The following is a 15,943-nucleotide window of genomic DNA, read 5'->3' on the forward strand; positions in this document are numbered from 1 at the left end:
GCAGGAAGTGGGAGACCGCGGGGAGGGGGGCGGGCGGGGGGAGGGGCAGGGGCGTGGTGGGCAGCTGGGGTGGGATGTGGCTTGGGGCCACTCCTGCACCCTCCTGTCCACACCAGGGACAGGGCTCCAGATCCGGGGAGGTGTCTGGGGGCCAATGACTGTGTCTCCCCGAGGTAGACAGGCCACCAGGCCTGCAGCCTCACCTCCACCTCTGGGGACACCTGCCTGTGGGACCTGCTTGGGGTCCCAGAGACGAGGTCGGGTTCAGGCCACCCAGGAGAGAAAGGGGACAGCTTTTTCCTGGCAGGCACATCTGCCCCAGGGCCTGGCCCTCCTCCCAGGGTTCCCAGCCTTGGCTGAGTGGATCGATCCAGAGGTGAAGCAGGAGGGCCCGTCTCTGGGCCTCCACTGCCTCTGTCCTCGCCTCCCTCAGGGACCAGAAACCCCTCGGTTGTCAGGCTCTTCAGACTGGGAGGGGCCGCTCCTCCTGGTCTGCTTGTGCCCATGCTCTCCTCCTCTGGGGCCCTTGGCCTCCAGCCTATCTGACCATTAGCCCACCCTTGAGAGCCTGGAGGCAAAGCCGGGAAAGACAGCTGCTTCCTTGGGCACAGGCAGGGCCTGGCCCCCAGCTCCCACCCAGCAGCCGACCCCTGCCCTCCAGGCCCAGCCAGAAAGCTTCGTGTGCACTGCCTTAGAAGGCTGCCTGTCCCCAGCCAGCTGGAGGGGTCGGGAGATCAGATGGGGGACCAAAGCGTCCAGGAGGTCGGAGTGCGGGGCAGGGCAGGACAGGAGGAAAGAGAGGTGAGGTGTCATCATTCCCAAACCAGGCAGGGAGTGTGTGCTGTGTTTGCATTTCGGGCAGGGAAGAGTATGTCGGATGGAGGCTCTGAAGTTGCAAACCTTGTAGGCCAACCTACGAGGGCAGTTCTTCCCTAAGCCAACGGGTGGCTCAATACAACGCAACAAACTGTACATATCCTTATAATGAATCCGGCAACTGGAAAGGAAATGTCACAGGTTATGGCAACCAAGGCACGATGAGCCCATCCCGCCCGCCCACCCAGCCTGCGACAGGAAGAGGAGCCCGGCGGCTGGACAGGCAGCTCCCTGCAGGGAATCCTGGGGCTCAGAAAGCCCCAGGAGGCATGGCAATCCCAAGACCATTTCCAGAGCCTGATGCAGGCAGGAGACACACCATACAGAACAAGTGCTGGCCCCTGTCCCAAGCCCCCACTGTGCACACACTGAAACCATTGGTCCGTCTCTCCCCGGGGCCTTGTTCACCCACCCTCTCTGGCAGCCCCTACTCTTGCTCCCTGAGTGCCTGAGACCCCATGCCTGGCTCTCCTGACTGTCTCTACCTCCTGAATCTCCTGGAATCTGCTGGTCCAGCTAAGGACCCCCTAGTCCCAGGGTGGGCACCCTGGCCAACACGGACGTTTCTCTTTCCTGTCCAATCAGCTCCAAATTACTTCTGGAAAAGAGGGAAGAAAGAGGAAGCCCCACTTTGGCCTCACCCAAGGTGCTTGCTAACTCACTGGACCTAAAGGATCATCACGAAAGGTCTGGAAGCATGGTGAAGCCCCCAGCCCCAATAATCACCCAACCCAATTCACAGCCTGTTCTTTGGCTCATCTTCTCTCTTCCACCATCGAATCCCTCAGATGGCACCAGATGGAAAGTGGGAGCACCATACTGTCACTCCAATGCAAAAAACTGTCCTCGCTGTCTATAAAGCAAAGTCAAAGCTCCTTGTTTATCCCAAATTTCAAGACCTTCTCAACCTGTCCCAGCCGCCCTTCCAGCCCCTTTGCAATGCATTCTCTTCTCCATCAGACACAATCAGACCCCCTTCCCTTCAGCCCTGGCCCCAACCTCTTCTCTAGAGCTCAATCCATCCTGCCCTCTTCAGTTTGGCTCAAATGCCACCTCCTCTGACTCACCAGCCAGATGGGGTTTCTCCCTCCTCAGACACCCTGGGCTCACACTACGGCTCCGCTGTTCTCCCACAGTCCCGTTGGACTCAGCATCCTGAGAGCACATGCTTGCTTCACCTACACACCCCTGGTCCCCAGCACACGGCGGATGCTCAGGAATGTTGACTGGGCGGATGGATGAACACAAAGATGAGTAGACAGATTGCTTACAGGTGTGATTGTGATTCTCCTCTCGACTCTCTACCCTTCTCCAAGTGAGGCAACAGTGAAGATGGGAGAAGGCGGCACCAGAAAGCAACAAGCCCACGCCTTCTTCATCTCCCCACAGCATGCATGTGCGCACGCACATGCACACATACATACCCACGCGCACCGGCGTTCACACACATGTACACACACAAGCACGCATGCCCGTGTACACCCATGTACATGTGCATTCACACACGCATGCACACAAGCACACACATGTGCAAACATGCACTGCACCCACACGTTTGCACACGATCACGTGTGTGCACGCTCATACACGTACACACAAACCATGTGCATGTGCGCACATGCACACACGCATGCCACGTGTATACACAGACCTGTCCACGTGTGCAAACATGCACTGCACTCACACATTTGCACACGATCACGTGTGTGCACGCTCGTACACGTACACACAAACCACGTGCATGTGCGCACATGCACACACGCATGCCACGTGTGTACACAGACCTGTCCACATGTGCACACACACCCATGCACCTATGCAATATGCACACACAGGCACACATGTATACATCTGTGCACACGCCCACAGAGCCACACAGGCGCAAACACACACATACACACACACACATATGAAAGCTTGGGAAATTTCACAGTTTTGTTGTTCTTTAAGTCTCTCCAAGAACGAGGAGACAGCAGAGCGGCCGCCTGGGATATAAAGCGGACCACATCCTTGCATCTGCCACGGAGGCTAGGAGGGCTCAGAGCACCCTCGGTCCTGTGCCTAGGACTCAGTCTCCTCAGCTGCCTCTGCTGGGCCTTCCCCTATCCCCTGCCGTCTGGAGGCAGGCTATGTTTTCAGCCCAGGCCACATGTGGGAGCAGCAAGTCTGAGTGTTAGTTGTGGGTCACATTTATGCTACTTTTGGACCATGGTCTTGTGTGCTATTTCGCAGGTGCCACCTCTGGGGTGACGCTTATATTTGCTGTCTACTCTTCCATAGCACTTTCTTTACCACGCTCCCAATGGCCTCTGCCTTCCAGAGGCCCCATTTTCAGAACTCTGGATTTGGGAAACAGTCTGAGCCCCCTGTGCACCATCACAAAACCACAGTCTGGCCCAAGTCCATTTCCTGTGTGTCCAAATTCTGCTCCACCTGTGCCTGGACTAGGGGAAGTCCTGGGTCTACAGTTCATAAAGATTTGGGGCAAGTCCTCCCCTCTCACAGGCCTGCACTGACTTGCCTTTGTCCCGCACGTATGGACATACCGCCCATACAGCATCTCTGCTTCCCTGCAACACACCCTTTAGAAACAATGTGCCCAGTGCTCCCTTCGCAGCACATATACTAGAGACAATGTGCCCAGAAACAGCAGCATCTCTTGAGACCACAGTGCAGATGACCCTCCTGGAATGAGCCTCAAGCCTGCCTCACTTGGAGTCTCCCCTGCTCTCTGACCTGACTGGGCCCTCCTGACCAGAGAACCCACACCTACCCCTGAGCCAGAATGAGACTGGGCACTGCAGGGCCGATGTGCTGACGCATCAGCAAAATGACAGGACTCTCCAAGGCCACAAAAACGGTCACCTACACCACGAAACATAAATAACAGCCACGCTTGTTCTGCACTGTGTGAAAATTATACAATTTTCACTACAATGGAAAACACCCAGAGACACTACAGGAATGGAAATGCCCTGGGGTTGCTGGTGCTGCCAGTGGTTTCAGGGCTTGCCCAGCCTGGGAAGGGTCTCATACAGCATCTTCTGGATCTTCACATGATGGGGTAGGGGCTCCAGGAGGGCTGAATGAGAGGAGGGTGGGGGAGCCCAGCCAAGCTCGCAGGGGCTTGAGGGTCAGAGAGCTCTGGAGCAATCCCCTTGCTGAGCTCCAGTTTAGGGAAAAACTGTGGGCAGTAGGATCCTCACCACAATGACACTGACCATCTCCTCCAGGCCTCTACCACGCAAGGGGTGACCAAACACAGAGCTGTGCGAGGGGGACATGGGCAGGCTGGGAGCCTCGGAGAGAGGAGGTGGGAAGTGGCTACACCCCATCTTCACAGTCTTCTCATTCCCTTCGAGCTTGGGAAGGGACGGATGCCCATCCGTTTACTGATGCACTGTTCATTCACATTCATGACTGCTGAGCGCTCACCATGAGCAAGGCGAAGAGCAGGCCTGTGCCTTCCCCAGCAGCCAGGTCTCTTGGCCCCTCCATGTCCTGTGTTGGCCTTGCAGAGAGCATGCCCTGAATAACTACTCAAGTATCCGCTTGAGAGAGTGAATGAATGAATAAGCAAGTGAAGAAGCAAGTGATGAAGGAACAGACAAATGGGCAGATGGTGAGTCCATGCTGCTTTGCTAGCCCCGAGGATAAGAGTATGTGTCCTGGGTGTGCAGGACTCTCCCATGGATCACGGAACACCCAAGCCAGTCCCCTCATGACATACTTGCTCTGTCTGGAAATGAACTACTCCTCACTTAATGCAACACAGTAACCGTTTCCCACCATGACCAAAGGGTCTTCAACATACTAGACCCTTCCTGGTAGCTCCTTTAATTTCAGTCAAAGTTCACCAAGCGCCCGCTATTTGCAGCCTGGGCTGGGGACACAGAGGTGCATGTTGGCTCCTGTTCCCAAGAGATGGCAGAGAGGGAGAGGCCTGAGCCCATCGGTGGGAAGAATGTCATTTCTGCCATGAAGGCCTCCAAGCTTCATGAGAATGGTGAGGCCCCAAGGGAAGGCCCTCCTGCTGTGTCCACACCCTCTCCCTTGAGCCCTCCACGCCCTTCATGTGACAGACCTGTGAGGAGACAGTACACTCCCATTTGGCAAGAGACCTGAGCCTCACAGACCCCTTGGAACCTCCTAAGTGCTGGACTGAGGGCCTCACAGAGCATTTCTCAGCCCAGGGAGCTGTGTAAGAGCACTGTGGGCATGAGAAGGAGCGTGCCACCTAGAAGGGGACCTGGCACCACCCTCTGCGGACCCCACCAAAACCGGAGGGGGTTTGACAAAACCTGTATCACATGACACAGGTCTGAAGCCACCCAGCCCTGTCCCGAGATCCGTGGCATGGACCACCCTGAGGACCACGGAGCACGGGGGCCACTCACCACGCGGCCGGGTCGTACTCAGCCCAGACCCGGATGAACTCGTCCAGGTGGTGAGGCCCTAGGATGGAAGAGTCCCGTGTAAGGTACTCAAAATTGTCCATGATCACGGCCACAAAGAGGTTCAACATCTGCAGGACAGGAAGGAGAAGGGGTGACATAGAGAGACCTCAGCCCGCCCTCTACCCTAGCCCTTACCCTCCAGCCAAAGTCTGTGTGCGAAACCATCATGGCAGCGGAGGCCCCTCAAACTCAGCCAGAGCCCGTCCAGCCCTGCTCCCCCCAGCCTCTGGGCCTCCACTACACCACCACCACCAGCCCCCGTGGCACCCAGCCTCCTACCCCAGGGTTCTAGGTCCCGCAAACTAACCCGAGCCCCTCCCACTCCCTGCTTCTGCTGCCCTACCCTAATTCATGTTGGCAACCCCTCCTGCCCCACCTCCCATCACCATCCTCTTCCCCTCCTAGCTAGCCTTCAAGGAAAACAGTGACTTTGGAGTTAGTAGTTTGGACTCTAGAGGCCAAAAGCTCAGCTTCTTTTTTTTTTAATTGAGTTGAAATTCACATAACATACATTTAATCATTTTGAAGAGTACAACTCGGTGGCTTTAGTGTATTCACAATATTATGCAACCACCTCTCTAGTTTCAAAAAAATTTTTTTTTTTTTAAGATTTTACTTATTTATTTGACAGAGAGAGACACAGTGAGAGAGAGCACAAGCAGGGAGAAGGAGCAGAGGGAGAGGGAGAAGCAGGCTCCCGCTGAGCAGGGAGCCTGATGCGGGACTTGATCCCAGGACCCTGGGATCGTGACCTGAGCCGAAGGCAGACGCTCAACGACTGAGCCACTCAGGCGCCCCTCAAAAATTCTTTATCACCCCAGAAAATGCCTTGTACTGTAAACAGTCACTCACTTATTTCCCCTTTCTCCCGTTCCCTAGCAATCTCTGTTCTGCATCTATCGGCTTGTCTATTTGGGGTACTTCATATAAAAGGAATCCTACAATACAGGACCATATAGGGCCCTTTGTGCCTGACTTCTTTCACTTAGCATGATTTTCTGAGGCTCAGCCATTCATTTGGGTCAGAACTTCATTGCTTTTTAAGGCTGAATAATATTCCATGGTAGGTATATACCAGTTTGTTTATCTATTCATCCATTGATGGATATTTGGGTTGTTTCCACCTTTGGGCTGAACTGTTTTCCACAGAGGTTGCTGCATTTTACATTCCTATCACAATGTGCAAGAGTTACTATTTCTCCATGTCCTTGCCAAAGCTGGCTATTTTCCATTAAAAACATTATCATCATTATAGCCATCCTAGTGAGTGTGAAGCGAGTGTGTGGTTTTGAGTTTCCTTAATGCCCAAAGATGATGAATGTCTTCATGTGCTTGTTGGCCACTTTGTATATCTTTTTGGCAAAAATGTCTATACTGATTTTTTGCCCATTTTTTAAATGGTTGTCTTTTGTAATACAGTTCTAAGAGTTGTTTATGTATTTTGGATATTATCCCCTTATAAAATATGTGGATTAGTATTTTCTCCTATTCCTTAAATTGTATTTTCACATTTTTTATAATCCCCTTTGACACACAAAAGTGTTTAATTTTGAGTAGTCTAATTTATTTTTTTCTTTTTTGCTTGTGATTTTGGTGTTGAATCTCCAAAGAATCCTCTGACAAATCCGAGATCATGAAGATCTGCCCCCTATGCTTTCTTCTATGAGTTTTGTAGTGTTAGCTCTTACATTTAGGTCTTTCATCAATTCTGGGTTCATTTTTGTATATGGGGTGAGGTAGGGGCCCATCTTTATTTTTTTGCATATGGACATCTAGTTGTCTCTTCATCATGTCTTAAAGAAACTATTCTTTCCATACTGAACAGCTTTGGCATCCTTGTCAAAAATCAATTGTCCATAGATATTTGGATTTATTTCTGGAATCTCCATCCCACTCCATTGGTCTATCCTTATGTCAATACCGTACTGTCCCCGTATCATCCTTATTAAGATATATATAACTGACATACTTATAAGACACTTAAAGTGCATGTTGTGGTATATATACATACATAAACATTGTGAAATCATTCCTACCATCTAGTTAATTAACACATCCATCACCTATTTTTTTTGGTAGAACACTTACGTTCTACTCTCTTAGAAAAATTCAATTATACAATACAGTGTTATCAACTATAGTCACCATGTTTTACTTTACATCCTCAGACATTATTCGTATTATAGCTGAAAGTGTGTACCCTTTTACCAACTTCTCCCTATTTCCCCAACTCTCCAGTCCCTGGCAACAACTCTTTTACTCTCTGTTTCTACGGTTTGACTTCTAAAAAAAATTCCACATGTAAGTTATACATGTAGTATTTGTCTTTTTCTGTCTGGCCTTTTTCACCTAGCATAACGCCCTCAAGATCCATCTGTGTTGTCACAAATGACAGAAGGATTTCCTTCTTTCCCATTGCTGAAAAATGTGTGTGTGTGTGTGTGTATACACACACCAAATCTTCCTTATCTAATTCATCTGTTGATGAACACTTAGGTTGTTTCCACATCTTGGCTCTTAGGATTTTGATTTGCATTTCCCTGATGATAAGGGATGCTGAGCACCTTTTCATGTACCTGTCGGTCATCTGTATGTCTTCTTTGGAAAAGTATCTCTTCAGCCACATTGTTTTTACTCATGGTACCTTTATAGTAAGTTTTGAAATAGGGAAATGTGAGTTCTCTCACTTGGTCTCAGGGAGCCCGATGCGGGGCTTGATCCCAGGACCCTGGGATCATGACCTGAGCCGAAGGCAGACGCTTAACGCCTGAGCCACCCAGGCGCCCCAGTCTTTAATTTTCAAGATTTTTTGTTATTTGGGGCACCTTGCCATTCCATATGAATCTGAGGATCAGCTTTTCCATTCCTGTAGAAAGGCCACTGGAGCTCTGACAGGGATCACACTGAATCTAGAGCTCACTTTGCGGGGACATTACCACCTTACCAATATTAAGTCTTTTGATCCATGGACATGCATGCCTTTCCATTTAATTAGGTCTTCTTTAACTCATTTTAGCAATATTTTGCAGTTTTCACTGTACAAGTTTTCATCTCCAGGGGTATTTATTTATTCCTAGGTATTTTATCCCTTTGGGTGCTACTGGAAATGGAATTATTGCCTTAATTTCCTTTTCAGGTTGTTTACTATGTGTTGATTTTGTACCCTGACACTTTAACTCATTTATTAGTTTTAGTAGCATGTGTGTGTGTGTGTGTGTGTGTGTTCCTCAGGATGTTCTACATATAGAATAGTATCATCTGCAAATAGAGATATCTTTACTTCTTCCTTTCCAATTTGGATGCTTTTTATTTCTTTTTCTTGCCTAACTGCTCTAACTAGGACTTCCAGCATGATGTTGAGTAAAAGTGATAAAAAGTGGGCATCCTTGGTGATGGGTATTCAAGAGGGCACGTTCTACATGGAGCACTGGGTGTTATACGCAAACAATGAATCATGGAACACTGCATCAAAAACTAATGACGTAATGTATGGTGATTAACATAACATAATTAAAATAGAAAAAAAAAGTGGGCATCCTTGTCTAGTTCCTGCTATTTGGGGGAAAAGTTTATAGTCTTTCACCACTGAGTATAATGGTAACTGTAGGTTTTTCATAAATGTCCTTCATCATGTTATGGACGTTCCCTTCTACTCCGAGTTTGCTAAGTGTTTTTGCGATGAAAGGGTGTTGAATTTTGTCAAATGCTTTTCTGCACCAATGAGATAATCATGTGGGGTTTTTTCCTCATCACACTGGTTAATCCCTGTATGTTGAAAATGCATCCTTGCATTCCTGGGATAAATCCCATTTGATCATGGTGTATAATCCTTTTAATGTGTTGTTGGAACTAGTCTGTTAGTATCTTGTTCAGGATTCTTACTATATATTTATCAGGGACATTGGTTGTAGTTTTCTTTTTTTGTGGCATCTTTGCCTGCCTTTGGTATTAGCACAATGGCAGCATCACAGGATGTGTTAGGAGGTGTTTGCTCTTCTACTTTTTGGAAGAGTTTGAATAGGGGGCACTTGCTTGGCTCAGTCAGTTAAGCATTCGAGTCTTGATTTCAGCTCAGGTCATGATCTCAGGGTCGTGAGATGGAGTCCCACGTCAGGCTCCGCAATCAGCATGGAGTCCGCTTGAGATTCTTTCTCTCCCTCTTTTCCTCCCCCCTCTAAAAAAATACAAAGAGTTTGGATGGGATTTATGTTAGTTCTTTTTTAATACCATTTTCTAAATTGTGGTAAAACATACATAGCAAAAAGCTTACCAATTTAACCACTTTTAAGTGCCCAGTGCAGCAGCGATCAAGCACACCGACGCTGTTGCGCAACCATCCCCACCATCCATCCCCAGAACTCTTCCATCTTCCCCAACTAAAACCCTGACCCCATTAAACACTGACTCCCACCCCCTCCCCGGTCCCTGGCACCCGCCATCCTGCTCTCTGTCTCTGTGAACTTCACTCGAGGGGCCTCAGATAGGTGAAACCATACCGTTATTTTTCCTCCTGTCACTGGTTTATTTCACTTGGCGTAACGACTGCACGATTCATTCATATTGAAGCATGGGCCAGAACTGCCTCTCTTGTTAAGGCCGAATAATAGTCCCTTGTATGTTCATGTCACATTTTGTGTACCAATCGCTTGCTGATGGGCACTTTGGTTGCTCTTACCTCCTGGCCATTGTGAATAATGCTGCTATGAACGTATGTGTACAAATATTTATTCAAGTCCCTGTCTTCAGTTCTGGCATATGCCCAAAAGTGGAGTTGCTGGATCATACGGCAATTCTATTTTCAATTTACTGAGGAGCCACCATACTATCTCCCCCAGCTGCTGCACCTCTTCACATTCTCACTGGCAGTGAACGAGGGCTTGTGTCTCCAGCACCCCAGCAAACGGCAGGTGCCGCTTTCTTTCTCTTCTTCTCTCATGCCTGTGTTTACTCATCAGTCGTGTTGGCTCTGTCTTTAAAATGCAGCTCAACTCCCTTCATCGCCACCCTTCTCTAGGCACTGTCACCTCCAGCCATCTCCTGACCACTCTTCACCTCTCCTGACCAGAAGCCAGAGCAAGGTTTTAAAATATGAACCAGATTGTGTCATGCCCCTGCTCAAAGTTTCCCAGAGGTGTCTGCTGACTTGGACCTAGTCCACTTACCTCCCCAACAACCAGTTTCCTGAGGCTCATCTGCCCCAGGCACACCAGCTGGAGTGCTGCTTCTTTGTAACTCATCACCATGGCAGAGGCTAAAGGCTAAAGGACAGTTGTCCCGTGGAAACTTAAAACCCTTTCTGAGAAGGAAAGGCAAGGCCCACAGGAGCTCATTACAGAGTGGGTCCTTTTAGAGGTCATCATCTCTGGGGAAACAGGACCATCAACACCGAATCAGCTTGTAATGTGACATGAATCAGTATCAGGGATCAGTGACAGATGTAGGGGGGGCCTGGGATGGATTGAGACAGGTGGACACATGGGCACAGTGACCAGGACTTACCAGAAAGGAGCAAAGGAAGATGAAGGAGACAAAGTAGAAGTAGGCAAAGTCGCTCCCACACTCACTGGCATTGGCGTGCTCATCACAGGCCTGGTTGCTGAGACAAGACAGCATGATCTCGTGCCAGGCCTCCCCAGTGGCACTCCTGAGAAGAAGGGCAGAGCCATGAGACCCACAAAGGAAGGCCCAGACCAGCCTGAGAAGGAATCTCAGAAGAGCTGGCTCAAGTGCATACCCTCCCTGGGCTCCCTCCCGCAGAGAACCCACTCATATGTAAGGTCTGGGTAAGAGACGCCTACTTCTGAAAAAGAATCCTCTGGCATTAGGTTTTCAAATTGATCATTAACTCGGAAAGAACTAGTTACTGAAAACAAGGCACTGCACCAAAAGTGAGCACCATGGTGAGCACCCCTTCATGGACCTCTGGCTCCTCGGAGCCAACACAGCCCTTCCTGGCCTCCCTCACCCAGCATGTGCCATCCCAGCCTTCCTTGATGCAAGAAATGGGGGCTCCACCCCTCCCGTTTCTTAGGCCAAATATATTGCAGGCTTCCTTGCCTCCACTCCTTCTCACCAGCTTCATCAGCTCATCTACCTCCAAAAAACAGCTAGACTCTCACCACTTCTCAACACCCTGGGCTAAGCAACAACCACCTCCCCTGAGCTTCTGCAATAGCTTCCTCACGGATCTTCCTGCTCTGCCCCACCCAACAGCCAAGTGGGTCCACTAAACACAGGTGAGATCAGGTCACTTCTCCTCTCAATGACCCCTCACTCACTGCAAAAGCCAAAATTCACACAACTGCCCACAGCTCTGTGAAATTCGTGGCCTGCTCTTTCCCAGTGGTCTCTGCTCGGTCCACTCCAGCCACACCGGCGTCTGCTGTTTCCTGAACATACCAAGAACAACCCCACCAGCCTGAGGGGCCACCCTGGAGGACCCTTCTTCATGGACTTTGGTCCCTGGGTATGCAGCCAGCACAAAGGCCAGATGTGCACTAGACTTGCAGGCGGACCAGAGGCCTGGGTCCCCGCCCCCCCCAGCTTGGTGTGCCTGTGTGGCCAGCTCTGGGCACAAGCTGAGCCCACTTCCCATTAACAATGGCTAGGAGTAGGGGGCTTTTCCTGCAGGGCAGCTGTCCAATGCCAGGCCTGACTGATACTGGTGCTCACATGTGACACAGAGACCAGGGAGGAAAAGAGATCTTTGAGAACAAAGACTTAAAACTAAGGCTGGTTTCATAGGCCTGCCTCAACTCTTACAGCAGGAGGCAGGACATTAATAAATGAAGAGATGAAATGAACGTAATAGCTAAAGTCCAGAGAAATGATGTCATTTGAAGAAAGTGTAGGCCTAAGGATACTTGTCCATCTGACTAAAAAAACAAGAGTCAGACAACTCTCTCCAGGCAGCTTAGCTAAGCAGATCGGTCTGATCTCCCTCCATAGAAAGAAGAACTTCCACGGGCCCTGGAATGCATCTGCCTGGGATTAACCGTGCTGGGCATCCCCCAGCACGGGCCTTACAGCATCCTGGTGCATCTGCATAAACAAACACACGTGTGGGCCCCTCCAGAAGGAGCCCCAGGCAGGGTTTTATGTCAGCACCCCTCCTCCACAAGTCCCTACGAAGAGCTCCTTTCTTCCCTCCTAGGGTCATGTGGTGGGCTTGCCTTAACGAAGGGGACCCTGGAGGCAGTGAGACACATTCACCCCCTCCCCACAGCCCCCAAACCAGGATGGCCCACACAGAGTGCCACATCTCGGAACAAAAGCTGACACGCAGCCCTGTCGAGCACACAGGGAGGTGCCTGAGCCAGAAACAAGCTACTCTGCCTGCCTTGGAGCCTGGAGCCTAGGGAATTGCAGTCCTGTGAGCCATGGGGGGCAGGTGGAGACACTCACACCAGCGGCTCTGGCCAGTTGAGTTCCTTGGGTCCCTGAGTAACACACTCTGCGTCCCCCTGCCCTGCTCCGCACCCCCCCGGCCCCCGGTCCCACAGACCCTGCAGTCAACAAGGTGAGCAGATGGAAAGCCTATGGCCAGCACACCGAAAAAGGCCCTGTGGACACCTTCTGTCCTCCCAGACCCTTGGCTGCAGCTTCACCAGAGGCCTTCTGGCCACCGCCAGGGGTCTGAGCTGAGGTGGTCAAGGCCAGCCTCACCCGGGGCTCTCAGGTTGACCTCCCTCAGGGGCTTCCCCTCCATCTGTCCCGAGGCCCAGGAACCCTTAGGGAAGGAAGGAGGAAAAGGGGAGAAGAAGCTGGGAAGGCCCACTGAGGGGAAGCCAGCACAGGCTGAGGGGCAGAGGGGGTGGCCCTCTGGGTCGGCACACGCCCTGTCCTCCTAGACAGAGGAGCCTCTGAGCCTGCGCGGACTCCACCAACAACACACCTGAACAACAGCATCAAGGCTTGTAAAAACGTCCTGAAGTTGTTGTGCCGGTTGATGCTGGTGTCATCATCCAGGGCAATATTTCCAAAAACCTGAAATGAGAAAGAAGGCTGCAGGCTGATACTGCTGGGTCCTCAGGAGCTGTGGCCAGGCAGAAGAGGAGGTGTGCACATGAGGACCCACAAGGCACAGGACGCTGCCCTTAGCCCCACCACCGCTGCAGGGGCTGGAGGGGCCGGCACTGCCAGCCAAACACGTCACTGCCCCCCAGCTCTGCACGTCTACAACTGCAAGTCTGCATGCCGAGTGAGAATGCCACCGGAACTAAGTTTACATGGGCTGCGCCATATATAAGACAGGAAGCATCTGAAAGTTCACTCTGTCATCGATGACTCCGAAGTGGTAATTATACTGGTAATAGCTGTGAGGTCAACTTGAAAGTTTCTTTTTAAATTTCTGTGCAAATATCACAATGGGCTTTTTATCCATTTTAATTGATTTCTTTTTAGTGTTAGGAATGCAAACAAGTCAGTAACTGTACTTGGCTTAAAATCTGGAATCTGGCTGAAAAATTTATGAACTATCACATATTCACCAAAAACAAAGATCAGTGGCCCTTCTGGTCTGATAAATTCCCAAACCAAAGTGGGCACAAATATATATATTTTTTAAATAGCATCAGATCTCAGCAAATTTTAAAGGAAGAGAACCTTTTCAATCCTTGAAGTAGAGTTTAAAATCCGTTCTCAGCTAACCTTTAATACAATGGCTTCTCCCACTATAATTTAACATTTGGATCCATCTCCCACCCTACTGTTGAAAAGTGGCCAGATGCCAAAGATTTAAAACTGGAACACTGCTTTGTGTCTTTTAAATGTTTTTCCAAACAGCTGACAAAGGGTTCTTTGGCAAAATAAAGGCAATCTAGCTTGTCCAAGCTGAATTTGACAGTACAGTGATCTGGTGTGATCCTGTTGACTTTTTTCTTCTGTGATATATAATTTCCTGTAAAGGATCAGGTCAACTCTCTGGACTATCAGAATGACCAGCTGGTGCTTTGCAGGCCACTCAGCACCAGGCAGATGTGCTCAAAAGCTCCAGCACCATGGGGGCCCAGCACCCAATCAAACATGCCCATCAACACCCTAACAGCCCAATGGGGTTCCATTCAGGAGCACAGCAGACGGGGGAGCTACGCCTCACTAGTGGACTCTGGGTGACAGGCCCAAACCCGTGGTGCCCAGCCTCTGTGTCCGTACTGGTAGAAGCAGCCTTTCCGAGAATTAAGTTCATAAAGTGCTTCAAACATAGAAATGTTCCCCAAGTGCCAATCTGTCATTGTTACCATTTGATGACCATGGTCAGTGCCCTTTTGCCCCAGGGCACAGGGGCCCCTTCAGCTCCCTGTCCCATCAGGCGCACCCACCTGCATGCCGATGATGGCGTAGATGAAGAACAGCATGGCGATGAGCAGACACACGTAGGGCAGGGCCTGTGGAGACACATGGAGGACAGGGCAGCTCCAGGGAGGGCTGCCCAGCTACCTTGCTCGGGCCTCGTCTGCAGAGTGGACGGTGGCCGGGTCTCTGGGGCCACCCAGACCCCAGCGACCAGAGATCCACCCCCACTGACCATGAAGCCCCTCCACCAAGAGACTGCCTCAGTTCCTTCATCTATAATCAGTCATAGAACCCACCTCAGAGTCAGTGAGCATTACCAAGATGCTCTCTGGATCACTTAAAATGTCTTCGTAAACTATAATAGGATAACGGGTGCCAACAAGGAACCTCCACGAGGAGGGGCTGCTCTGGTGGCAAGGAGGAGGTGGTGGCCACAGCACTGTGCTCACACAGGGGAGGGTCAGGGCACGAGGGCCGTGCCTGGCTTCACCTTGAAGGACTGGACGAAGGTCCACAGCAGGATGCGGATGGTATAGCCCTGGCGCAGCAGCTTGATGAGCCGGGCAGCACGGAAGAGGCGGAGAAAGCTGAGGTTGATGAAATTGTTCTGTAGGGAAGAGAGGCTGTTCTCTAACCTGCAGAGACCAGCCTCCTGCAACTGCAGGGGCTGCTCCCCACCCACCTCTCCCTGGCGTGCTGTGGTCCCGAAGAAAAGCGGATACAAGGAGAGGTCGAACAAAACATCACTGCTCTACAGTATAAGCAGCAATCGGCCACCAGAAAACCTTCCAAAAGTAAAGCTTGTCATTGCAAATCACTTCTCATGCAGCAAATCAAAGAAACCCCTCTGCTTTAGGCTCCCCTGCCCCCGACAGGGAGGGAGAGAGAGAAAAATTCTCAGAAGCAGCTCCTTGCTGCCAGGTGGAGCCAGGAGACCAACTGTGGACAGGCCTCTAACACTGACCGCCTCTTGCAAGACGCAGCCAAGCCGTCCAAGTGCCGGGCAGGGCTGCTTCTTCACCGAGAGCCTCTGAAGGGCCCTTCGCTTCTCCATACGGCTAGCAAAGCCCCTGCTGCCTGGGACCTGGCAGAGGGGCAAACATCTCTTCTGGGGCTGCTCCTGGTGCCTGCAGACAAGTCACCATAGGAAGGGTAAGTGTTGGCGATCCTGCTGCCCACACCACGGAAGCCACTTATGAAGTCCGCAAATGGTCTCAACTCCAGAGATCCCAGGGTATCTAGCACTGCTCCCTCATCCAAGAGGTTCAAAATCAAGCACAAAAAGAAGCAATAAACTCTGGACTCCACAGATTACC

General features: G+C 50.7%; 1 protein-coding gene across 3 annotated transcripts in view; it reads right to left on the minus strand.

The window, feature by feature from the left end:
* The window catches only part of CACNA1B (calcium voltage-gated channel subunit alpha1 B), a 186,238-nt gene that overhangs the window by 19,052 nt on the left and 151,243 nt on the right, over window positions 1–15,943 (minus strand). For all 3 annotated transcript variants that reach the window (XM_035015334.1, XM_035015333.1, XM_035015332.1), the window contains 5 exons: window positions 15,118–15,234; window positions 14,654–14,719; window positions 13,228–13,319; window positions 10,833–10,977; window positions 5,274–5,401 (listed from right to left, as the gene is read on the minus strand). In XM_035015334.1, coding sequence (XP_034871225.1) covers window positions 5,274–5,401; window positions 10,833–10,977; window positions 13,228–13,319; window positions 14,654–14,719; window positions 15,118–15,234 — 548 coding nt within the window. The remainder of the gene's footprint in view (window positions 1–5,273; window positions 5,402–10,832; window positions 10,978–13,227; window positions 13,320–14,653; window positions 14,720–15,117; window positions 15,235–15,943) is intronic.

Source organism: Mirounga leonina, unplaced genomic scaffold (genome assembly GCF_011800145.1).
Source record: "Mirounga leonina isolate KUSES-001 unplaced genomic scaffold, KU_Mleo_1.0 Mir_170, whole genome shotgun sequence".
In the NCBI taxonomy this organism is placed as follows: domain Eukaryota; kingdom Metazoa; phylum Chordata; class Mammalia; order Carnivora; family Phocidae; genus Mirounga; species Mirounga leonina.